Source organism: Hippocampus bargibanti, linkage group LG05, assembly GCF_051943395.1.
Source record: "Hippocampus bargibanti isolate YZ-2025 linkage group LG05, ASM5194339v1, whole genome shotgun sequence".
Classification (NCBI taxonomy): domain Eukaryota; kingdom Metazoa; phylum Chordata; class Actinopteri; order Syngnathiformes; family Syngnathidae; genus Hippocampus; species Hippocampus bargibanti.
The window spans coordinates 26342501-26369394 of record NC_142738.1 but is presented as its reverse complement, the minus strand read 5'-3'; the positions used below and the strand labels follow the sequence as shown (position 1 = coordinate 26369394).

The 26894-nt window shown below is 41.7% G+C and overlaps 1 protein-coding gene across 5 annotated transcripts in view; it reads right to left on the bottom strand.

Annotated features, from left to right (window-relative positions):
* Positions 1-6397: 6397 nt before the first annotated feature.
* Positions 6398-26894, bottom strand: part of kiaa1549la (KIAA1549-like a) — a 111194-nt gene continuing 90697 nt past the window's right edge. For 3 of the 5 annotated variants that reach the window (XM_088997502.1, XM_088997505.1, XM_088997506.1), the window contains 11 exons: positions 26580-26722; positions 21635-21759; positions 19694-19905; positions 15275-15407; positions 13468-13709; positions 12982-13150; positions 10322-10419; positions 8793-8938; positions 8262-8416; positions 8088-8161; positions 6398-7441 (listed from right to left, as the gene is read on the bottom strand). In XM_088997502.1, coding sequence (XP_088853628.1) covers positions 8129-8161; positions 8262-8416; positions 8793-8938; positions 10322-10419; positions 12982-13150; positions 13468-13709; positions 15275-15407; positions 19694-19905; positions 21635-21759; positions 26580-26722 — 1456 coding nt within the window. In that variant the 3' untranslated portion in view covers positions 6398-7441; positions 8088-8128. The remainder of the gene's footprint in view (positions 7442-8087; positions 8162-8261; positions 8417-8792; positions 8939-10321; positions 10420-12981; positions 13151-13467; positions 13710-15274; positions 15408-19693; positions 19906-21634; positions 21760-26579; positions 26723-26894) is intronic. The other 2 variants (XM_088997504.1, XM_088997503.1) reach the window with 2 other exon arrangements.

Genomic DNA, 26894 nt, shown 5'->3' with positions numbered 1-26894 from the left:
ATTTTCTTCTCTCCAGGGGAATTATTCTCCCACTTCCTCCAATTTTCTCTCCACTCTTAATCCATTTCAGTGTTTGTTCCTGTTTATGTTTATAACACACACTCACACCACTATGGCCTAATTCACTGTCATAAATCCTTCATTGCCGGAAGCAGTTGTTTTCTTCGCAGCTGTTTCCTCTTGCCAAAGGCTCCTTCCCTGAACAACCCTGTGACGCAGATAGAGACAATGTGACTCTATTGGCCGCAGAGGTCGTGCAAGGTATATAAATTAATGTAATCTGAGAATCATTGGCATCCATCTGTCACAATGTCCTCAGTAACAGTCATTGTGGCTATTATGGGTCAATATTCTGGGGAGGATTATGAGGCAGCCAATGACCTGGCACAATTATTTTGAGGTTGGGAGAACATAGACACATCATTTCTACTGAGTCAAATTCTTAACTCCAAAGCTGCTGAATTAACTACTAAAAAATAATGCCTTAAATTCCTGACCCATATGTGATCTTCCATGATGCATTCTTCTGAAAGGCGAAAAAAACCCACACAGATGCAACCATTCACAGCTGTTTTCAGAAACTATGTCAGGTAAACCATTTCGAAAAATGAGTTAAAGGACAAACGACATCACTTTTTTGTTTCCTAACTGACATCAGAAAAACGTTTTATGGCATCTAAAATACCCAAAACATGCAGAATTATATTTTTAGTCAAATGCAAAACACCGCCGATAAAATTAAATACCTGTTCTCGCTTTTTCGCTGTTCATTTCCTGTTTGGGCGGCAGGAAAGCACAATTTCGATTGGATACTGACCTATGGCTGTTGATGTCAAAACAAGTAAACTCTTCTTCTTCTTTTCCTTTCGGCTTTTCCCCTCAGGGGTCGCCACAGCGAATCAATGTCCTCCATCTATCCCGGTTTTGTGCATCCTCTTCTCTCACACCAGCTACCTTCATGTCCTCTTTGACCACATCCATAAACCTCCTCTTCGGTCTTCCTCTCTGTCTCCTGCCTGGCAGTTCAAGGCTCAGCATCCTTCTCCCGATATAGTCACTATCTCTCCTCTGGACATGTCCAAACCATCTCAGTCTGGCCTCTCTGACTTTCTCTCCAAAGCCTCTAATATGAGTTTTTCCTCTAATGTACTCATTCCTGATCCTATCCAACCTGGTCACTCCCAAAGAAAACCTCAACATCTTCAGCTTTGCTACCTCCAGCTCTGCTTCCTGTCTTTTCTCCAGTGGCACTGTCTCCAGTCTAAACATCACGGCTGGTCTCACCACTGTTTTATACACTTTTCCTTTCATCCGAGCTGAAACCCTTCTATCACACATCACACCTGACATTTTTCTCCAGCCGCACCAGCCTGCCTGGACACGCTTCTTTCACCTCTTTTCCACACTCTCCATTGCTCTGCTACAGTTGAACCCCAGTACTTAAAATCCTCCACCTTCTTTATCTCTTATCCCTGTAGCATCACTCTTGCACTTGGATCCCCCTCAATCACACACATATATTCCATTTTGCTGCGACTGATCTTTATTCCTCTCCTTTCCAAGGCATATCTCCACATCTCTAGTTTCTCCACCACCTGTCCCCTGTTCTCGCTACAGATCACAATGTCATCTGCAAACATCATGGTCCAAAGAGATTCTTGTCTAACATCGTCTGTCAGCCTGTCCATCACCATAGCAAACAAGAAGGGGCTCAGAGTTGACCCATGGTGGAGTCCCACCTCCACCTTGAATTCCTCAGTCATACCGACAGCACACCTCACAACTGTCTTACAGTCATGATACATGTCTTGCACCGCTCTGACATACTTTTCCGTCACTCCAGACTTCCTCATGCAATGCCACAGCTCTTCTCCGGTCACCCTGTCATACGCTTTCTCCAGATCTACAAAGACACAATGAGATTCCTTCTGACCTTCTCTATACTTCTCTATCAGCATTCTTAAAGCACACATTGCATCTGTCGTACTCTTTTTTGGCATGAAGCCATACTGCTGCTCACAAATGTTCACTTCTGCTCTTAGACTAGCTTCAACTACTCTTTCCCAGAGTTTCATTGTATGGCTCATCAACTTTATTCCTCTGTAATTAGTACAACTCTGCACATCTCCTTTGTTCTTAAAAATGGGCACGAGTACACTTCGTCTCCGTTCTTCAGGCATCTGTTTACCATCTAAGATCTTGTTGAATAACCCTGTCAGCAACAACACCACCACCTCTCCAACACACTTCCACACCTCGATTGGTATATCATCAGGCCCGAGTGCCTTTCCACCCTTCATCCTTTTCAGCGTCCTCCTCACTTCATCCTTGCTAATGTTTGCTACGTCTTGGTCCCACAACAGTCACAACTTCTACTCTTTGTTCCTTCTTATTTTCCTCATTCATCAATTCTTCAAAGTACTCTTTCCATATTGCCATCACACTACTGGCACCTGTTAATACAGTGCCATCTTTATCCTTACGTCTGTGTAAGCTCTCAGTCGTACAGGAGTGGTCCATCGATGAGAAGGTTTCTTCAGCCGTCATCTGTACAATTTTGAAGGATTCGGATGTTTCGCCTCCTATCCAAGAAGCTTCGTCAGCGAACTAAAGTCTGACTGGTCGTATCGGCCCTATTTATATATCCCTAATGTCCAGGCATGGCGGCGCCGGACACAGCTATGATAGGTCACTACTCTCAGGTTGGGGGGAGCAGAGGACCCCTCCCTGTTGCCCCACTGACTGTTCCTACATTCCTGACTAACGACTGGCCTATTTCACCCATAGTGGCAAATCTTTACATGGAAGAGATTGAGAAACAGGCCCTCACATCCTTCCCGGGGACAAAACCTAGATACTGGTTTAGATATGTGGACGATACTTTTGTCATAATTAAAAAACAAGAAATTCAATCCTTCACAGATCACCTCAACTCTGTAGACATCAACATTAAATTTACTCGTAAGGACATTAAAGAGAACCAACTCGCCTTCTTGGATTGTAAAGTAATTATAAAAGAGGACAGAGCACTAAAAACAGAAGTCTTTAGGAAGGCTACGCACACTGACCAATACTTACTTTTTGACTCTAACCACCCTTTACAACACAAACTAGCAGTTATCAGAACCCTCCAGCATAGGGCTAAACTAATACCAACTAGCATTGAAGGTAGAGAAAAGGAGTCTAAACATATCAGGAGCGCACTCACTAACTGTGGATACCCTCAGTGGTCATTTAACAAATGTCAGAAAGAAAGAATAGGGAATGAAACCAATAATTCTCAATATACAAAAAGGAGAGGAGTAGCAGTACCTTACATTGCAGGAGTTTCTGAAAAATTACAAAGAGTCCTTTGGCAACATAAAATTCCAACTTATTTCAAACCGATAAACACGTTAAGGCAAAAATTAGTGTATCCAAGAAATAGGGTACCAAATGAAAAACAAAGTAATGTAGTTTATTCCATACATTGTAAGAAAGAAAATTGTAAAGAGCAGTACATTGGGGAGACTCAACAAATTCTCAAAAAAAGACTTTATCAACATCGCAGGGATAATACAAGTGGGCCTCAATCGGCAGTACATTTGCACCTAAAAGCTAGCAACCATTCATTTGACGACAATGAGGTTAAAATCTTAGCGAAAGAACATAGATGGTTTGAAAGGGGGGTAAAAGAAGCTTTTCTTATAAAACAACAAAATCCTTCTTTAAACCGGTCTGGTGGGGTGAGGTTCAATTTGGATCGTTCATACAATAGCCTGCTTAGGCAAAACAGGTTAGGCAACATTCGTTATGCTGATGAGGTGATACCGGTGGGAGTGGGGGAAATAGGCCAGTCGTTAGTCAGGAATGTAGGAACAATCAGTGGGACAACAGGGAGGGGTCCTCTGCTCCCCCCAACCTGAGAGTAGGGACCTATCATAGCTGTGTCCGGCGCCGCCATGCCTGGACATTAGGGATATATAAATAGGGCCGATACGACCAGTCAGACTTTAGTTCGCTGACGAAGCGAAGTTGTTGTATGTCTTAGTGTGCCCTGCGATTGGCTGGCAACCAATTCAGGGTGTCCCCCGCCTCGTGCCCGAAGACAGCTGAGATAGGCTCCAGCACCCCCCGTGACCCTAATGAGGAATAAGCGGTACGGAAAATGAGATGAGATGAGATTTAAAATAATATATTCTGACATTTTGTTAAAATCGCGTACGTGTTTGCATATGTGCGTGGGTGCGTGTGTGTGTGTGTGTGGCTCTCAATTAAAAACAGTTCTAAATATTTTACTTTTATGGCTCTCTTAGTCAAAAAGGTTCCCGACCCCTGCTTTATCTGATGCTTATCTCCAAGGCTATGTGAAGCTGTCTTCCCAGCTGTCTTCAGGAAGTTGGAAGCGTACACCCGATCCCAGGCGTTTTTGGGGCGGTAAACAGAGTACACCCTGAACAACTTTCCAGTCCATTGCAGGACACAGAAACTATCAATCATATCACTTTCAATTCAGCTACCTAACATTTTGTCTCAGGATTAGCGACAATTTACACAGTAAGGGCATATTTCTCTGTTTTGTTTCTGGATTATTTGAAATTTAATCAGGCCAGGACACGAACCCCCTTTGATTGACCGACGTTTACTCAGTCGCTGACAACGGGCGAAAAAGTAATGCGAGGTTGAGCTGAAGTCTTTATCTATGTGCGAATGCTTCCCTCTAGTGGTCTAGCAACGTCGACTGTGAAAAAGAAAATGGGGGGGAGACTCAAAAGAAATGTCACTTTTCTTTATTGTTTTAATTCAACACAACTTTTCTGCATTACTACATCCAACAGAATTCTATGTTACTATGACGCCATAACGTCAGAGCAAAAACATACTCCTCCTCCCACCCAAAAAGACTAAGAAAAATCGGCTGATATTCTGTTCTGACCAGACCGTTTTCGATCTCAGGACAGATCTCTTTTAGATCTCTCCACAACCACATCAAGCACATACATTGCACATCAACTCATCATTGGCATAGCATCAATTCTCCTTCCTCAAATTACTAAATGTGTAAACAGCACTTACACACCTTCTTTAATGCATTAAATTAGCAATGGCATGACAATGGTAGTATGTGTGTGTGTGTGTGTGTGTGTGTGTGTGTGTGTGTGTGTGTGTGTGTGTGTGTGTGTGTGTGTGTGCGCGTGTGTGTGTATGGATTTGTTGTGCAATATTTGCATTGTATAGTTTGTAAATTATATGTATATTTGTTTATTTCATGTTAATATTCTAACTCATGATTTAAGATGGTCAACACTATGGTTGTGCATTCACGATATGTGACTACCTGTACATAATATTTCCTTTAGAAACTGAATGTTATACAATATAATTTTTGCATTGATTTTGCCAGACTATTCAAAAAGTGCGAATTTCATTTTAAAAATGTATTCTGTTACTCTTTTTGACTATACCTCTATTGGGAATTCGTCTCCCTTGCTTTGTCAACTGCTATCTTTTAGCGGCCTTTTGGTATTTGATGACAAAGCATTGTGTACATACTGGCCATTTTTTTCCACTTTGCAAAGAAAGTATGGCTATTTTCTCCTTTGGTGACCATCTGGCTGCTTAGAAGCTCTTTGCAGTACAAAGTCTCCAGGATTTTGTTCTCCACAAAAACAATGAGTCAATATTGACTCTTGACTGTGACATTCTTGTACAAATGATTGTAATATATTGACTTGTATGGCTATAATAGCTTTGAGAGGAGAAACTTCACAAGCCTTATCTGCTGTATGCCAGTCAGAACTCAACTCCTTGTGGACCACCATTTTTTCATGATGTAATATAATATATGATGATCTTTAAGGTAATCGTGTTGAAGTAAACAATATGATGAAATGATAAAATGTGTACGTCCTTCACAAAGTCAAGGGGTTTCATAATATTAAAACAAATCCATCATAAATGGAGTGAACAAGTCATTCCAACAATGCCAAAAAAGAATCTCTCTAACATTGCATACATTTCTTCAATATATCCTCTGCTATATACATTACATTAAAATGGTACATGTACAGGGTCTCCAGGATCAGAAATTGACCCGAATAGCAGTACAACTAAGTGCAGTGACTTAATATCCAGCCAACCAGTCTCCTCTTTCAGAGCAAAATAAGGAAAAATCCTGACAGAGTAGACATCTTTGAAGTCAATGAATTTTTGTCTTTCCTAAAATACTTGTGGTTTGAAAAAACATGGTGGTAAGATCTTCACTTCAAAGCTTGCGCACAGGCCGAATGTTTTACACCATAGTGTACAGGTCGTTGCTTGAATAAAACAACTTCCAGCGAGTTTCAAATTTGCATCCAGCTTGGCCCAGTTGTTAAAAGTCAAATCTTCAACTGTAAATACCAAACAAAGCTCTGTGTGGAATTCATGTTTTCATTGTTCACTCAGAGGAATAAAAAAAAGAGAATGAATCTTTTAGGACAGAAATGTGGACCACAAAGCTGCCATTGTTCTCTTTTAAATATTTTTTTTTTTTGCCTTGAAATACAGTGAGTGAGTAAACACCCGCATTAATACAATAATCAATGCACAAATGTAAATAAAGACAAAACCACATATCTAAAACGCAAAATTGAGACAATCAAGACAAAGTTTTTTTTCTTATTTTTCTTTTGATTTCTCTCACTTGAGTTTAAAACACACAATAAACAGAGGCAGGAGTTTCACAAAGACATTTGGACTCAATAAAAAGAAAGAAATAATGAAGGAAGGAAAGAAAGAGTTTTATTCCATCCTCCCTCTCCTGGCTGTGTGGTGGACTGCTGGGTTAAGTGCAGAATGTTCCAGATGAGCGAGGGTCAAAACAATAACCAATTACATTTCTGATCTTGCCTGGTCCACACCTGGAGTGGCGATGATGGAGCAGTATGATTGTGCTGTGTAATGCTGGCCATGTGACGGTGACCATGTGACCAATGAAGGGTCACACAATACATCTGTTGTGAGAGGCACTGCTTCACTCCATTCATGCTCCATATAATAATGTGAGGGACTTTTACTGTACATTTCCCCACACAGCAGGCAGGCTATTTCAGATGTCACCCATGGTTGGCCCGGTGAGGTCAGGGGGTCAGGGAGCAGAGAAATATGGCTGCAGATCTGTGACCAGGTGAGGGATCATATGGAGCGGATCTGTTTTAGCAGATGACAAAGGCCCCTGGGCTGTAGGTCCAGCAAGCAGAGCTGGGTGGATGGATAAAGGGACAAAGTCTGTGGGAGGACGTTGGTTCACTGGTGACGAACACATTGAGATGGGACGAGAGAGAGAGAGAGAGAGAGAGAGAGAGAGAGAGAGAGAGAGAGAGAGAGAGAGAGAGAGAGAGAGAGAGAGAGAGAGAGAGAGAGAGAGAGAGAGAGAGAGAGAGAGAGAGAGAGAGAGAGAGAGAGAGAGAGAGGGATAGACCTGTGACACAGACAGTGAAAATGTCAGTCAGGCTCCTGTGTTTGCAATCAACATTATTGTCGGGGCAAAATTGGAATTTGGAGTAGGACAATCAAGCAGAAAAGTAGCACAACTCGAGCTTATGCCTTCTATTCTATTAATGCTTGCCCAATACAATATGAAAAATGTAATGAGAAAGGTCTACATAATTACTTTCTTCAGTCGTTTTATTGTATCATATTTAACCTGAATAACATGAAAATCAACAGAACAAGTTAGCTAGGAATTGTGAGGTTGGTTGCACTTTCTTAAAATGTACTAAATTGAGACTTGCCATTTGGTTATTTTTGAGGAAAGCACCAGAGAATTACACCGCTTTCCAATTTACTCACGTGCAACAGAAGTACTTTTTTTAAATTAAGTAATTTCCAACTGATATTTTTCTTCAATGGTTGCTCCATTCCATTCAGAGAGGATCGGTGTTGCCGGCTTAAAACACTGAATGTGACATCTCGTACATTGTTAACCGGATAGGCACTCGATGTGAGTAGATGGTTCCATTAGAAATGTCATGATGCAATTGAGCAGTTAAATAAATCACACAAAACTAATACACGTTTAATGTGTCACTCAGGGAACTTGGTCGTGGTGAAGTGATCATACTCACTGAGCTACTGATTGCTTCCGCCTTGGGATAGTAGTGCGCCTTCAGCATATGGTTTCGAGGTGTCGTGAGCTCTGCTGGGAAGAGGTAGAAGAATTGCATCATTCACTGGGCTCACAGTGGACGATGTCCACTATTATGTACCAGAACAACTCAGAAACAAAATCTGTGTCTCACAGGCGGGTCATTCCACTGCCGTGGAAGATCTTCTGGCTCAGGAGGGTAGGACATCCAGGATGGACTGCGGTACGAAGATGGTGGTGACATGACGAAGTAGTCTGAGTAGCCTGGATGGTTAGCTGATATAGCATAAACTGCTGTTATTGGGTTTCCTGTGACATAGAAACAGGGATGGTGTTTTTTTTAAATCATAAAATCACTGTTAGAATTAATATATCATTCCCTGTGTCATTTTACAATTCTTTTACAACCCTTTCGATAATTTAGTTTTCCGACAACTTTGAATGAAGAAAAAATGCATTTATACAAATAATTGTCATTTTCTTATTTTGGGAGCTCGAAACAGATGACTATATGCCAACAGTTGAAGAATAAGAAAGTACAATTGTCCAATGAGCATTTGTTTTTTTTTTTTCTCCGACTGATCAAAGCTAGTTTCCGACATTTATAATTATTACATTCCGAATACTTTTCACAAACACCATGGTCATACTTAAAAAAATGGGCATAATCGCTTTTATCGTCAACCTGAGTAAGTGCTGATGGACTGATCAACAGTAACAGCCGGGAAGGTGGTCCTCGATAGTGGCAGGTAGGGGGCGCCGTTGTGCTGTTGGTCCTGCAGATCCGAGGCCTCAGAGGCTCGTGGCTTCAGGCTAACATCGGGAGTTGAACTGGAAACATGGATTGCTGTGAGGCTGCTGTCAGTCAGTTGGGGTTAGTCAGGGCGAGTAATTGGTAAAATAGTAAGTTAAGTGTCTTCCCCCAATCAAGTGAAATGCTGGGACAACACAAGTCCATCCATACATCCATTTTCTATCAAGCTTGTCCTCAGTCTTCACCACGTGAGGCACACATGCTCAGCACAAGGCCATTGACTTTTTTTCTCCTTGTGATTTCCTTTCATGTCAGCCTTCCTGATCCTGCTGGATTTTCATTTAAATATTCTCCGAATCTGAAGCCATTGTTTTGATTCTCGAGCAAGGCAAGACGTCTTGGCGCGACGTCACGAACTGGGGGCGGGACTTTCTGAAAATGCCCAATTCGCAGCTCAATTTTTTGCAGATTTTGGACACTTTAAGTCATTTTATTGGTGTTTTGCATTTGACTGAAAATATCATATTGCGTGTTTTGGGTATTTTAGATGCTATAAAACGTTTTTCTGTTTTTCAGTTAGGAAACAAAAAAGTGATGTCGGTTGTCCTTTAAATACACATTAAAGTATTTGAAGTGTCATACTACGGTGGAAATTTAGTATCTGCAAATACATCAATTCATTAATTCTGGGGTGTCAAACTCGGGTCCTGGAGGGACGCTGTCCTGCATGCTTTCCAAGCCTCCCTTTTGCAACACACCTGATTCAAAGTCAGGAAGCCTGACCTTGAACCTGCTCATTTGAATCAGGTGTGTTGCAACAGGGAAACTTGGAAAAACATGCAAGACAGCGGCCCTCCAGGACACGAGTTTGACACCAATGCATTAATTGGACATCTTGTCTTGGTGAAGTTCATGGGGTACTGGAGCGAGGTACAAGTTGAGATGACATGCACAGTACACCCTGAACACAAGGTCAAATAGAAATACAGTTTAATAATACACGTTCCAAAAACATGCATGGCAGGCTGATTGAACACTCCAAATTGTCCCTTGGTGTAAGTGTGGTTGCTTGTTTGTCTCTGTGTGTCCTGCGATTGGCCGGCAACCAAATTCAGGCTATACGCTGCCTTGTGCCCAAAGTTGGCCGGGATAGCCTCCAGCACCCCCGCGACCCTAATGGTGATCAAGCGGTCTGGAAAATGGATGGATGGATAATACTATAGTTGTCTAATGTTAAGATTTCTGCAAATAATTGCATTAGGGCCAGGTTACATCTGTAGCATCGCAAGGTCATCAGGGAGTGTGCGTCTGGATCGGCAGACAGAGGTCATGTGATCCCGTATACACATGGCCAATATGACTTTCCCATACACCTCGGAGCTTGTTAAACATGTTGCTGGTTGCTCTGTGCTCAGACATACTTGAAACCTTTTTTTACACTTAGGGATGATAAGTAATACCGTCGAAGTGAAGGTCCAGGTGGTGGTCCTGGCCTGGAGGGGACCAGCGGTGGGGCAGAACCAATGCCCATATCAGGGAGCTGTGTAAACCGGAAACCCTGCAAATGCAGATGTATCATTATTTTCAGGACTTTTTATACATACACGTACTATGAATTCTGCTTTTATTCATCACATTTGCAAGATATCCATTGTTGAACATCTGGACTCAATCCAAAAACACAAGAGATACTAACAAAATCTTGCTATAATACCACATACTACTGAAATGTAGTGCAAATGTACACATTGGTATTAATGCATTGGTTGTTTTAATCCCAGTAAATCCTCTCCATTTTTAATCAGCTGTGCACTTACTCATAGCATAAAAGGAATTTTCCACATGACCACATTTGGTCAAAAATAACCTGCCACATGACCTGATCGTCTTCAATATGTTGCGGGCCGTGCTGGAGCTGATTGATTTTAGCTGATTTTGGGCAGTGGGAGGAGTCATTATTCTATTTGTGGCCAACAGGTGGCCCAGTAGGACTCTGCCTTTAGCTGCACACCTGTTGGTCATTGTGTCATGAGTTGTCTGCTTTAGAAGGACTCCCGGCACGACCACTTGGTTTTGGGTCATTGCTCGTTCTGTCAAGTTTGTTTCTGTTATTGTTTGTGTTTCTGTTATTTGTTTTGTCCATCAGTTTTGTTTGTTACTTTGGGCTCTTTTTATTTTCAGGTCTTTGTTTTGGATTTAGATTCCTTAGTCTTTTGTTGACACAATATGTCAAGCACACCCAGCTCCTCCCTCTAGCCTGCTTTTTGGGGTCCACTCTCACCATGCATTATATGACAGGAGGGGTAAACAATGAAGTGATTGCAAGCCAATCGCCGGGCACAACAACCTTTGGCACTGACAGTCACACCTGGGGACAATTTAGACCAAGGGTGCTCAATACGCTGATCGCGATCGACCAGTCGATTTCCAAGGGACTGGTGGTAAATCACATGGCAAGGTAATTTGATGTTGTACAAGACGCTATACAAATAAAGATGACTTGTTTGGGGAAAAAAAACTAGATGTCAGCCTGTCAGCCATCCCTTCACTTGATTGATACACCGGACAACCAATCGGGTGACATCTCATTAGGTACTCTGTGCGTGCGAAAAAACGCCCCTGAGCGTTGCAAAGTTAACAAGCTAGTTGTTAGTTCCATCCTAATTTTTCACTAGTTTTTTCCTCTTAAACGTAAAATAGGGTATACAAATAAGTGGGGGAGTGTTAGGGCCACAATGAACAGGAAACAAAATAAGATAATTTAATATTTGGGACAGCACATGATGGAGCTCACGCAGATGGTCGAGGTGAGGGGAGAAGAGACAGAGAGAGCTGTTTAGGAGAGCTTTTGTCAAAAGAAAAAGCGGCAGGATGTGACGTTGACTGGCTGTATAAAAATGGAAATCTGAGGAAATAAAACATTATGAAAATAAAACGATGTTTAAAATGTGTTTGTGTCGTGAATTGCCTGAACAGGGAGCTGGACCAAATCACAATGACATTTTCAAAGTGCGTTTGTCTCATCAGCCAGATATGAGTGGTTTCAGGTAATGGCAAACAATTGACATAATTATGTTGTGTTGTGCAAAACATGCGGTTATACATGAACATAAATTGCAAGAATCCTCAATAAATATACAGTTATGGCAGTGTCTGAAACTCATGACAAAAAGTTAGCGGAGACTCGGGTAGACAACTGAAAAGTTGCCAGCCCAGCGAGAAAGTTGCCTGCCCCATTTTTCACAAGTTGAAGCACAATAAGACGACTAATCGCAAAAGAAAAAACACATTGTTGCAAAGTAACAAGGATTTTTTTTAAATTAAGGAAGTACCTACCACAAATTCTCCTTTGCTTAATTGACGGTAAATACCCCTTGCTGCAGATTTTGCTCCAATCGTCGTTTTTCGCCATGGTACACACTGCCATATTTGCATGGCGTTGTATGCAAAATTTTCATTTGCATACTCGGCACCGGCAGCCAATCAGAAGACTGTTTCGTGCCTCGGACCACACCATGACTGAAAAGTGTACTTGAGAGTTTTGAAAGCCGCTTAGAAAGAGGTGTTCACGTGGCTTGTAGCGGTTTGCTTTTAGCTTTTGCTTTATTGAATAAAATAAATGTTTGATTTGAAAAAAATCTTTTTTTTTGAAGAAGAAGAAGTTGTCAGCCACTCGGGCTGAGATGTTTTGAAAGTTGTATGCCCGACGTACAAGTTGTACACCCCGGGTCACCAGACGGACAGACGCCATTTCAAACACTGGTAATGGGTAGATCATTTTGATCCTTTCAAAAGTAGCTCTCATGCTGAAAAAGTGTGAGCACCCCTGACTTAGAGTGTTTAATTAACCTGATGTGCATGTTCTTGAACATGCACATCCACACAGGCACAAAGATAACATGCATATTCCAGACAGGAAGGTGGGAGCCAGAATTCAACTGCATTTTTGCACTGCAAGGTGGATGTGCTAAACAGTCATCCACTGTGCCGTTCAATCTGGGTCGTATTCTGCCTAATCCCCATTATCGGCAGGAATAGGCTCCAGATGCCCACCACTCTTGACTGAATAAGCATTATGTAAAAAAATTGATGGATTATTCCACTTAATATATCTACTCACAGGTTTTGGCAGGCTGCACTGGTGCACATCCTCAAAACCCAGGCTTCTCTGCCTGTTTCCATAGGGATGGTTCATAGTCCCAGGTGCACTTGTCACTCCATCACTGTAGTGGCTAGTGCGAGACGGGTTATAGGCGCTGTGGACATGGTGGTGGTGATGGTGGCGCCTACTCATCAATGAGAGAAACATACTATAAATGATCTCTTGAGTTTCCACTTACCATCCAATGTACTCAAAGTTAAGATGAAACTTAAAATACAGTACTTTTACACTTAGCATATATTTACACACACACACACATGCACAAACAGACACACACACACACACACGCACACACATACACACATACACACATACACACATACAAAAAGTTCCAATCGAGCCTGAAGGCATATTGATCTTTTCTCTTACCGGCAAAACACTGACAAAACTTTGAGATGTGCAACATGATTTGCTTGAAAAAAACATTATGTAAAGCAAATTTACTTGGTAGGAGGGGAAGGTGGGTCATGATTGGGGGGTGCCAGGCTGAAGGTGTTGCCAAGCAACATATGCATCTGTGTGCGGACGTCGTCAATGGATGCCTGAGAGCTAAGTGTGGAGGAGTCAGAACCGTGGTGAGCCTTCACCCCGAGGCTACCGTCTCCTGTGCCAGTAGATCCACCTCCATAGCCAAGAGAGCTGATGAGATGGTCAACATTGGTTTCCTCAAATGGCTCTGGTTCACCCTGCAACGTGAAAAAAGGATGGTGAGATCAGTATCCTCGACAATCGTTGTTGATAAACTGTCTGTGTTCCTTTTATCAGTCTCTAAAAAGCACCAGCCCATTCAATAGCATCGCATCGACCAAGGTAGGTAGAAAATGTGTGTTCGGCCACATAACAACTTTCCATGGACGTTATAGAGTGCCAAGTATGCAGGAATAACATCATTTATATTTGTTTGTTATTTGTTACCAAAAGATTGTCATCAGTTTTTCCTTATAAAATGATAAATTCAGTTTTTGTACAGATTTTAGGACGCATCGTCTAAGTCAAGTGTGTCAAACTCATTTTTTGCCTTTGGCTACAGTGTAGTTACGGTTTCCTCTCGGATGCGTTTTTGAATTTGAGGAAACCATTAGAATGTTTCATCTCCTCCACATATTACATGTAGAGCACATGACTAATTAATGAATAAATAGTTTTCAAATTTGAAATAAAAAAAATAATGACTGTTATTGTATTACATGAGAGAATTTGAAATGCCGATTTGGACTTTAGCAAGCATCATGGCACTTGACGTGCTTGATTTGCTTTTGCGGGCCAAATAAAATGATGTGGCGGGCCAGATTTGGCCCCCTGGGTCTTTACTTGACTAAGTTGATATGACACACACACGCGCACACACACACGCGCGCACGCGCGCACAAACACACACGCACACGCACACACACACACACACACACACACACACACACACACACACACACACACACACACACACACACACACACACACACACACACACACACACACACACACACACACACACGCACATGCACAGGCACACACACACGCACACGCACACGCACAGAGGCCAAAATTCACTCTGCTCTCCTTTCCTACTTTTACCTATTCAAGTCGAAGAACTCAGTCGGTCATCTGAATTCATGGATGGGCTGTAAATCATGTGCGGCAATTGAGATTCAGCAAGGTAGCTCAATCATCACAGCCAAGAGGCAACAGAAAACTATTTCAGTCACTCCTGCAACCCCCAATGTTTTTTGTTCCTCTCTGTCTTCTTTTTTTGCGGCTTCTGCCACCTTATCTTTTATTCATTTCTGTGCTTTCTCAACATACCTTTTCTTTCTTTATTCATTTGGTTCAATTTTTTCCAGCAATAAGTTAAAATTGTGATATCTGGATATGCGCGCAGAGAGCCACAGAGTCAATGAATTCAAAAGAAGGATAGGTAGGATTAAAGTTACAAATATTCTGTGGTGAGAAGATAACATTGAGGGCAAAGTAGCAGTGATTTCCTGTGTTGCCACGACTCGGGTCTTCATCATAACACATCCTGTATAAATTTGAGTCACTGAGTGTCACTGAGTGTGATTTAAAGGTCTGACCTCAGTCTCTATAAATGAGGTTTGTAAGAATTAAAAGGAGTAAGGTGGTGAAATTCAAGTGAGTCAATGTTGGTTTTATACAATTGAGCCATTAAAAAGATGAGCCTAAACAATCTTTCTGCCATGATGTGCATTGTTCTAGAACCACGGAAAGATGTTGAATGCGCTCGCTCCACACTCACATCATAGCCGTTGTTGCGGATGCCTCGTCTGGCTCGCTCTCGAAGAACCAGAAGGTCCATTTCTGTCTCCAAGGGGCTGGGGCTGCTCAGGGACTGCCTGCTCCAATAAGTGGGCTCCCTTGGGTGGGAGTACCTGACAAATGCATGGAGGTAGGGGAGGAAAACGTTCGATGATTTTTGAAAGATTATAGAAAAAAACATTTTAAATAGAATACAATAAAACCGAATATAATATAAGTCAATATAGAGCTTTTGTTCTTTGTATGGACCTGATATGATGACATTGAGTGTAATATCAACCGTGGTTTTGCTATATACATACATACATACCTAATATATATATATACAGTCGTACCTCGGTTCTCGAACGCCTCACTGTTCGAACAAATCAGTGTTCGAACAAAATATTTGAGATATTCTTGCTTCGGCGTTCGAACATCAATCGGTGTTCGAACGCCAATACGACGCGTGAGTGCGTACGCGAGGGTGAGCGGCGCACGGGTGTATCGCTCTGTTCGTGACCAACTGTTGTCGCTAGCAGACGTGCTGCGTTTTGCTCTAGCGTTTAACATAGGTGTACGAAGAGTTTTAGCCCCTAATTATGCCTCCAAAGAAAGTAAGTGCTGCTTAAAGTGACAAAAGAAAAGTAGTGCGTACAACTATTGCATTTAAGAAAGAAATAATCGCAAAATATGAAGGTGGTGTGCAAGTGTTTGATCTGGTGAGGGAATACAGCATGGCGAAATCTACGATCAGTACGATATTAAAGAATAAGGAGGCTGTGAAATCTAGTGATGTGACTGTGGGAGTGAGAGCAAGTGCCATTGGATAGATATTTTAAGAGAAAAGAACATCCTGTAGCCGAGTCAACCGTAGCTGTCGCGTTCCGAGCGAGAGTGACGGCAGCTGACTCGTCGGAACGTAGTGGAATGTTTGGGATCCCAAAGCAGACACGTACAAGCAGGATGTTTATTCACAAATAAGAGAAAACACAGTGAGTACAAAGGCAGGGTGTGATCCGACCCGCTTACTACGCCAAAAAGCAAATGGCACACGAGGGTGCAAAATTACGCAATCCCGGAAGATGACATACATTTACGGGACGCAGGGAAAATACCTTGGACCGGATACACTCGCGCATCGAAGGAAGAGTCCAGGTACGGTGGCGAGGTGAGTCAATCATCCGGCATTGCCGAGGCGATCGCGAACCGTATAAATGCCCCGTGTCCGTGATTGGAGAATGACAGCGGGTGGAGAACGGCAGGGAGAGGCAGTCTCCTCCCCCCCCACACCCCCGCTGTCAACTCGCAAGTGACAGGAGCAAAGAGGTGGTTTCGGTGTTCGAAAAAAAAATCGCTTTTCGAACAGGGTCCTGGAACGAATTATGGTCAAGAACCGAGGTACCACTGTATATATATATATATATATATATATATATATATATATATATATATATATATATATATATATATATATACAGTAAAGTCTCGTTATATCGATATTCAAGGGAGTCCGAAAAAATATCGATATAACCGGGACTATCGATATAACCGGGACTATCGATATATCCGACCCGGTTTGCATGTAATTTTCTCTGTGCGTGCATAAAAATAGTATCGATATAACCGGGACTATTGATATATCCGATATCGATATAACGAGACTTTACTGTATATATGTATATATATATAAAATCCTCGTCTCACCCCTCATGGGTGGTGTCTGTTCCCCATTTTAGCTCGGGTCCTCTACCAGAGGCCAGGAAGCTTGAGGGTTATGCGCAGTATCCGTGCTGTTCCCAGCACTGCGCTTTTCTGGACCGAGATATCCGATGTTGTTCCCGGGATCTGTTGCAACCACTCGTAGAGTGTGTGTGTGTGTATATATATGTGTGTGTGTGTGTGTGTGTGTGTGTGTGTGTGTGTGTGTGTGTGTGTGTGTGTGTGTGTGTGTGTGTGTGTGTGTGTGTGTGTGTGTGTGTGTGTGTGTGTGTGTGTGTGTGTGTGTGTGTGTGTGTGTGTATATATATACCGTTATAGGCCACTGACTCCATTTCCCCCAGTAGAAGAAGTAGTGCCTAACCCAGGGGTGGGCAAACTCGCGGGCCGCATTGGGTTCTAAAATTTGACAGAGGGGCCGGGAGCTGGCTCCGGGCCAGGAGCATTTGGAGGGAGTGTTTGGGCCGGAAATAATCTGAACAAGTTATGTCCATAATTTATAAAATCACTTCAAATGACTTCGACTGAGCGTATTTTACAAAGATTCCACAGCATATAGCTATAGTTCACGTTTTAAGACTTGCGCTGAATATTCATGAAGTCTTGTTTTCGAGGTGATGACGATCCCCATGTGACGTCACGTTTGGACCGCCCCTGACCGAGAAAGCGACATACAATGCATTTTGGGTACTTTGTTTGGTCTGAAAACTTCGTGTTGATCCCTGTTGATGGTGAAATTAGAAGGAAAACACATAAATAACGCCATGCTGAATCGTTGTGTGTTGCACCAAGACAACTATTTGATATTCGCTGACACAAATTCCCAGCAGAAAAATCAGGCCATTTCCAACGGAGCTTGGGCGCGATCTTGTACATTTTCTGGGCGCTACATTGCTGTCATTGACAGCTCGAATTGATATGGGAGGACTCCTTGAATCAATTGCAAACATTTATGCTTTCCTCTTTAGAACTATTTGAATCATATTCATAACTGGATGAGTAACAAGAAAACATCTTCTCCGAATCTGAAGCCATTGTTTTGATTCTCGGGGGTGGGACCTTCTGAAACTGACCATTTCCGGATTCATTTGAAGTCATTTTTATTGGTGTTTTTCATTTAACTAAAAATATCAGCCTGCTTGATTTGGGTATTTTAGATGCTATAAAACATTTTTCTGATGTCAGTGGGAAACAAAAACAAAAAATGGTGCCGGTTGTCCTTTAAATGTAGTATGTACAAACCTCATAGCACAGTAAGAACACTACAACCCAATTTATTAACTGTCTTTCAAATGTGAAAAATATCCCTGATCAGTTAATAAATTTGTCTCAAGGAATATGGCGTTTACATACTATTTTGCAGATACTTGGAGGAGGAAATGGAAATAGATTAAAATAACATATGCACTGTGATTTATCAAGATTGCGTCTGTTTTTAATAAGTTTCCATCGAAGGGGCAAAGTTAAAGAAATCAACATTTATTGAAAAATGGAATCACTTTCAACATTCAAAACATATTATTACACAACGAAATATTCAAGCTCAATAATACCTACTTGTGTTAAATTCCGCCAAATCATAGATGGTTTGTCCTGACCGCGCGCTCAACAAACTCCTCACTGACGCCCTCGCCTTCACGCGCAAACAATACACGTGTACCGTCGCCGAGCACACAAACATAGACTACCAGCAGTTGAAATTTGCATACTCGGCACGGCAGCCAATCAGAAGCCTGCTTCTTTCTTCCGGACTTTCGCAAGCGTTATAAAGTCGTGCAATGGCATGTCTTTTTCCAAAATAGACGCACAGAACCTCAGCCCAGAAGAAAGATTCAAAAGAAGCTAACAACATATGTGACGCTAAAAAAACGTAAATTTACATTAAACCGTGACTGGAAAGTGTACGTGAGACTTATGAAAGGGGCTTAGTGGCTCGTAGGAAGCAATGCAAACGTTGCATTGTGCACTGCAATGACAATCGACTACTGCAGCAAAATCTACAACCATGCACATTTACCGTAAATTAAGCAAGGTAGCATTTGTAGTAGGTGCATTCTTGATTTTAGAAAAAAACTTTATACTTTGTTACAATGTTTTTTAATGTGATTAGTTGTCTCATTGTGCTTCAAGTTGTGAAAAATGGGTCAGGTAACTTATCAGTTATCTGCCCTGTTGTTTGCTAACTTTTTGTCATGAGTTTTAGACACTGTTTGTACTATAATTTGGGCAAGTTCGGCGGGCCGGAATAAAAAGCCTAACGGGCCCTATGTGGCCCGCGGGCCGTAGTTTGCCCATGCCTGGCCTAACCTCAGACCCTACAATGCGCCTTACAATGTGTCGTGCCTTATATTTGGAAAAATTTGATAGATTTATATCTTCTATTTGGGAAACCGTTTTCATTCATTGAAGGTGCGCTTTACAGTACTATGCAACTTATATATCCAAAAAGTGTGAAAATACACCATTCATCGGGAGTGCACCTTATATTTGGATGCGCCTTATACACCGGAAAATACAGGATATAAAACTACTGTTATATCACTTATTTTACACCACATTGTTATTATCATTTGTGAATAGTGCAGAGCCAAATTGTAATCAACTTCTTTATTTTTTTATAAGGCTAATTTGCAACACATTGCATATGAAGACATTCATGAATTCACAATATTCATATGTGTTCACAATATGCCGTCCTTACCTCTTATGACATCCAGCAAAGGAGGCCCTCTTCTCCTCAGCAGTCATTGGTTCTTTGACTCCGTTGTCATGCCGACTATGCCGGTTGTGACCATAACCGTGGCTGCCACCCTCCGAAAGGGAGAACTCTCCATAACCCTTCCTGCGGGCTTTCTGGCGTAGTTTGTTCCTGTAGTGTTCAATGTCCGACTTCTGCTTCAACACATGATTTGCCTGCAGGGAATACGTTTGAGTCTCAACAATCTAGAAAAATTTGGGGTAATTTATGAAACAAAACATGTTCCGTGGAAAGATGACATTTTGCACCAATAGTGCAGGAAGTCAATGTCGCTATTGCGTCATGCTAACAAAATGAGAGAGGAGTCATCAATGTGAATAGCTGTCTGGTTGCAGAAAAGTGTAGTAGCGTTGGTGAATGTGAGGCCGAAGAGTGAAAGATGACAGACTGGGTGGGAGAAATGTCACAGGAAGAGATGTAACTGCAGGGCTGCAGTTATGCTGCAGAAATAACTCTATTCGTCAGGAGGCATCCGAGCCATGAGATGTGGTGATGTACGGGAGATGGAAAGAAGAAATAGGTTACTGTGATGCAATGACAGATTTAGAAAAATATAATAAAGGGTCCACGTAAAGGACAACCGACACCATTTTTTTGTTTCCTAACTGACATCAGAAAAAGTTTTATAGCATCTAAAATACCCAAAACATGCATGCTGATATTCTTAGTCAAATGAAAAACACCAATAAAAATGAGTTAAGGGGCCCAAAACTACTTTCAGTTTCAGAGTTTCAGAAGGTCCCGCCCCCTTGTTCGTGATGTCACATGCGGACTTCTTCGCCTTGCTCTAGAATCAAAACTATGGCTTCAGATTCGGAGAAGATGCTTTCTTGTGACTTATCCAGTTATGAATATGATTCAAATGGTTCTGAAGAGGAAAGCATAACTGTAGGATAGCATAAATGTTTGCAATCGATTAAAGAAGTCCCCCATGTATCGATTCGAGCCGTCAGATTTCCAAAATAGCGTCCCAGAAAATGCACAAGCGTCCAAGCTCTGTTGGAAATTGGCTGATTTGTCTGCTGGGAATTTGTGTCAACTAGTGTGAAATAGTAGTCTTGGTGCAACACACAACGATTCACTATCACGTTATTTATGTGTTTTCCTTCTAATTTTGTCATCAACATGGATCAACACGAAGTTTTCAGACCAAACAAAGTACCCAAAATGCATTGTGTGTCGCTTTCTCGGTCAGGGGCGTACCAGACGTGACGTCACGTCAGGCATCATCATCAACTCGAAAACAAGACTTCCTGAATATTCAGCGCGAGTCTTAAATCGTAAAATATAGCTACAGTAAAGTCTCGTTATATCGATATTTAAGGGAGTCCGAAAAAATATCGATATAACCGGGACTATCGATATATCCGACCCTGTTTGCATGTAATTTTCCCCGTGCGTGCATAGAAATAGTATCGATATAACCGGGACTATCGATATATCCGATATCGATATAACGAGACTTTACTGTATATGCGGTGGAATCTTTGTAAAATACGCCCAGTAGAAGTCATTTAAAGCGATTTTACAAATTATGGACACAACATGTCCGGAGGCGTCAGTTGTCCTTTAAAATATCTGTCCCATTGGACCCAAATGTTTCTATGCTGTGAGACATAATGGCATTACTGTTTTGTCAGGGTGGGAGACTTACGTGTCACGTAAACCATGTCAACTAGCTTATGTGCATTTTTGTGAGAGATGATGTTCAACATTATATCAAGCGGCGTATTTGCTGATTCTCAGATATTGATAAAAAGGGCCTGGATCCCGGTGATCTCTGTTTATTTTTCCAGAAGAGGTTTCATGGGTTGAGGTCAAGTTTGTTGTGAATACACGTTTGTGATTGTGAGAGTATGTGCACGCGTGTGAATGTAGCCTTACCTCCCCATTCAGGATCACTGAATCTTGGCTGTGGGAGGACGATGAGGGGTAGGAATAAGTTGGCTGAGCTGTCAAGGGTTTGATGGTGATGAGCCGTAGAGAGCCTGTATGATCATCGTATGGGTCTGTGGGGGATGAAGGATGAAGGTTACCTGTCCCTTAAGGCAAAGCTAATGTTACAATCAAAGATGGAAAATGATGCCATCATTTTTTTCATGCATCAATTTGTCTCTGTTTAATAATATTTATAGGCCACCATAAAATTAGACATATTAATTTTATGCACACACGTAGAGGGAAGAGCCAAATGACTCATAACTCGGCCAAACTCTGAGTTCATTAATATGAGTTTTTTTTTTCCTTTTAGTTAGAGACAGAATGAACTTTGTTCAGTTATAAACGGATTGTGACAAATAAGAGATTTTAAATACACCAATGTGAAGTATGATACAATGTATACCTGTATATCAAAATGCCCAAATCTTGAATTTGTCAAATGTGCAATATTCAAACGTCATCATGTTCATCGACCAAGTAATTATTAACATTATAAAAAATGAATATACCTCACACTAAAGACAAATCGTTAGTGTTATGACAATACATTGTCTTCATATCTTCTGACCCTCTTGAATTCAAATCTACGAACAATGTGTTGCAATGAAGAGTTCAGTTTTAAATTGTGCACATTTGTATTTGTTTGCCGGCATATGTTCTTAGGTCGTTCTATAGCAGATATGGGCAAACTGCGGCCCGCGGGCCACATATGGCCCGTTAGGTTTTTTAATCCAGCCCGCCGAATTTGTCAAAATTATAGTAAAAACAGTGTCTGAAACTCATGACACAAAGTGAGCGACACCAGGACAGACAACTCTGAAAAGTTGCCTGCGCAATTTTTCACAACTTGAAACACAATAAGACAACTAATCGCAAAAAAAAAACATTGTTCCAAAGTTTTTTTGCAACAATGAATTTGCAAAGTTTATTTATTAAGGATTTTTTACTAAGGTTGTATCTACCACAAATGCTCCCTTGCTTAATTTACGGTAAATATCCCTTGCTGAAGATTCTGCTCCAGTTGTCGCTTGTCCGCAATGCAATGTTTGCGGTGCGTTGTTTGCTACAAGCGACTAAGCGCCTTTCAAAACTATCAAGGAGACTATACAGTCACGGCCGGGATAATGTACATTTACGTTTGGTAGTGTCATACATTTTGTTAACTTCTTTTGAATCTTTCTTCTGGGGCTGAGGTTCTGTGTCTACTTTGGACAATTATATGCAAATGCACAACCTTATAACGCTCGGGAAAGTCCGGAAGCAAGAAGCAGGCTTCTGATTGGCTGTCATGCTGAGTATGCAAATTTCAGCTGCAGGTAGGATATTTACAGCCTATGTCTGTGTGCTTGGCAACGATATACGTGTACTGTTCGCGCGTGAAGGTGAGGGCGTCCGTGGCGAGTTTGTAGAGCGCACGGTCAGGACAATCCATCCACGATTTTGCAGAGTTTAACACAAGTAGATATTACTGAGCTTGAGTATTTTGTTGTGTAATAATATGTTTTGAATGTGATTCCATTTTTCAATAAATGATGATTTCTTTAACTTTGCACCTTCAATTGAAACTTATTAAAAACAGACGCAATTTTGATAAATCACAGTGCGTATGTTATTTTAATCTATTTACATTTCCTCCTGCCAGTATCTGTGAAATAGTATGTAAACGCCATATCTTGCATATTCCTTGAGACAAATGTATTAACTGATAAGGGCTATTTTTCATATTTGAAAGACACTTAATAAATTGGGTTGTATTGTTCTTACTGTGCTGTGAGGTTTGCACACACTACATTTAATGCTTTCGGTTTAGTTTATTCGACCCAAACACTCCCTCCCAATGCCCCTGGCCCGGCCCCTATGTCAAATTTTAGAACCCATTGAGGCCCCCCGAGTCAAAAGGTTTGCCCACTCCTGTTCTGTAGACTACTTCACATAATGAATAGTAGTACGACTCTATGTTCAGGGACCATGGGATTGATTCACACTCCGTGACAGCAGTTGCCAATTTGAGTGTGAAAAGCTGTCTCTCTTTGTGTGCACTGTGATTGATTGTGATTGAATGAGTGGCAACCAATCTAGGACAAGGTCTCTCTTGCATCAACACGTCACTGGGATTGTTCACAGCTTTTCTGCAACACTGAACAGGATTTGCTGCTGGAAATAGATGGACAGATGTGATGTTGTGTCTGACCGTGGTCATTCTGCTCTCCGTCATCTTGTTGTTGTAAAATCTTTCAGGTTAGGGGCTTCTCAGCTGTACAATATATGTGCATATTATCGCAGGCAGCAACAGATGGACAGCATTGTCGTATACTCAAATTCGAGTGACTCATTGCCCGACATCATCGAGCAGACGGCCTCGTTGTAGGATTAAAACGGACTGCCATCAACTCAACCTCAAACCCACACAACCACAATTCATCCTGGTTGTGCGCCTCTTGCACTTTACTTCGGTGATGGCTGACGTTAGCTAAAAATATGAGCAGCAGAAATGAAAACTCATTCAAACTCATAATCATTGTAGTATATTTGAAGCTTGGCATCCGACCTTGCTCATCAACACTCGCAGCAGGCTAAATGTGTCAAACTCTCACAATAAAAGAACAATGCATTAAAAGAAACTATCCGCTTAGTAAAATGTTTGTGTTTATTACCCGCATGTCTTTCCCAAGCACAGTCAGCAACACTGATGCACAATATTGATTACCTTAGCTCTACTTCATCTGTTCAGTGTTCAGGTTTTGACACTTTATTCCTTCCAATTCGTTTTGTTCTCTAAAATAATTTGTTCCTTACCCCGACCCCCCCCATACACAGTCTACTTTATCACTACTTTGAACATTTTTATCGCTACTTTGAACGTCTAAGGCTCTCTGAACAGCAGTAATTACACATCCTCTACTTTCCTCTAAATAAATTCATTTGCTTGTATAAACAATATAAATCTCATAAATCATCTCTCTCTCTCTCTCTCTCTCTCTCTCTCTCTCTCTCTCTCTCTCTCTCTCTCTCTCTCTCTCTCTCTCTCTCTCTCTCTCTCTCTCTCTCTCTCTCTCATACACCCATCCATCCACCCAGCCATCCATCGATTCTATTTGACACAGTCATATAAAATCAAGTTGTAGTGAGTGTTATGTGTGGAATATTTCTTAACATGAGTGAAGGCCGCAAATGCACTTAAGAAGTTGTCAATTTGGCAAACAAGGGATGGAACTTCTTTTTCATTTGTTATTCTGTTTAGTGCCTCCACTGAGAATCATTTTTATTTTCTGGTTCACACATGCGTCTCTAGTTTCATCATTCATCAACTCATTTAGGTATTCTCACCGTCTATCCAGGACTACAGTACTCGCGCCAGTCTAGACATTTCCATCTCTTGTTTGTATCACAAGTACGTGCCGCAAACTCTTTCCATCCCTATCTCTCTGTTTGGCCAACCGAGAAAGATCTTTCTCTCCTTCTGTACCGTACACAGCATACCATCCTACCAAAGGACATCACCATACTCCACTGCTTGTCTCTCTGCTCACAGTGGCTGTAGCAGTCTAGCATTTTAGAAGATCCTCCGCCCACCAAGACCCAATCCTGAAACACAAGCATCCATTGCTGTCTAGTTATACTTTCCTCCACCTGACAATGAATAACCTCCTTCAACTAAGATCGCATTGCAGGAGATTTAATTCGTCTCCGTACTTGTACTTCCACTCTTGCGATCACCCGATGTTCAAGCCTCTTCTGTTAGTCCACCGCCACTTGTCCCTTCACGTTAATATCCTCAATAACAAATGTATCCAATCACTTCTTCATCACCCCAATTTCCTTCACCAATAATCAGCACACAGTGTCCCTCCACCTCACATGCCCAGAATCCTTTTTTCTAGCTCCATCCGTAATTTCTCTTTCTCTTCTAGTTCTAGTTTGCATGACTAACTATGTTCATCATAACACCTTAGGTTTAAAATTGTCACCTCATCACACAATTTGACATTGTTTAACTTTCGAAACGACAGTATCTCTTCCTTTAAGAGACCCTTCCTCCATTTATCCTCCCATTTCCACCATGGTAAAAGTATTTTAACAGTGCCCCTATGCTTTCCAACCACAACTGTCTCCACACCTGTCTTCTGGACACACAATATGTCAACCCTTCCCCAAATCATCATGTCAACCAAAGCCTTAGTTTTTCCTGACACAGTCCCAATATTCAAAATCCATCATGTTGAGTCTCTTCTCTTTGAAGAACACACCATGTAGCTGAATTACAAGCCCTCGGCCACCGACAGCGGTCATTACAACATGTGCAGTGACCCATCCAGTATGCAAATCATTGGGTGAATGCCAAACAATAATTGCTTGGCAACGTTATAAAATGGATTCCCTTCCTGAATATCATCGGCATTTAACTGGATTTGAGTCGAGTCTGTAGTCTGCAGTGACTTTTACCCCTAAAGGGCTGCATTATAGTACAAGACAATTGAATGCTATTATGGTAGATAAAGTAATAATGTTTCCTTTGATGTTGCTGTCAGACTGTGTCATCACCAATAAGCTGCATGATGCAGCAGCAGACTGCGTCATAGTATGCATAATTGTCTTTTGATCATATTCACTTCATTAGTTCACAGAAATTGTCTTTTGGGCAAGATGTCGTTGAATGAAGTGTAACAAATGTGTGGCATGAGTTGAGTCAGTGTACAAACTGATTATGATATACTTGAACTAATTAGCAACCTGACCGTTGCTGGCAGAAAAATACTGGAGATAACGACTTTCTTGAAATCTCCTTTTTATTTTTTGCTTCATCCCTTTTCAATCTTTGTCCTTCATTTACTCATTAGTCTGCAATACTTTGTATACCCCCTTGTTCCCCTTTGGCTGTCCTTCTCACCATTTGCGCTCCTTTTGTGGAGATCCTCTTTTGCATTCTTGCAGCTGCTACCAGTGGCTGTCTTTCGGGCCGAGGAGCTCCTGCTGGCGTTCAGCTTCCCGGAGCTGTTACTCGACATTGAACCATCCTCACTTGGCAACCGCCTGCAGTATCCATGGTAACAGAGAGGGTTGCGGAAGGCAGAGGAGGAGAGGGTTTTAGAGTCTCAGCATGTACAGTACACAAACAGGGCACATCAGGCACATTTATTCCTTCCACAATGGGGACATTTGCAGTCCACAGCAGCAATTGAAAAGGGATGGAGTTGGGGTGGGG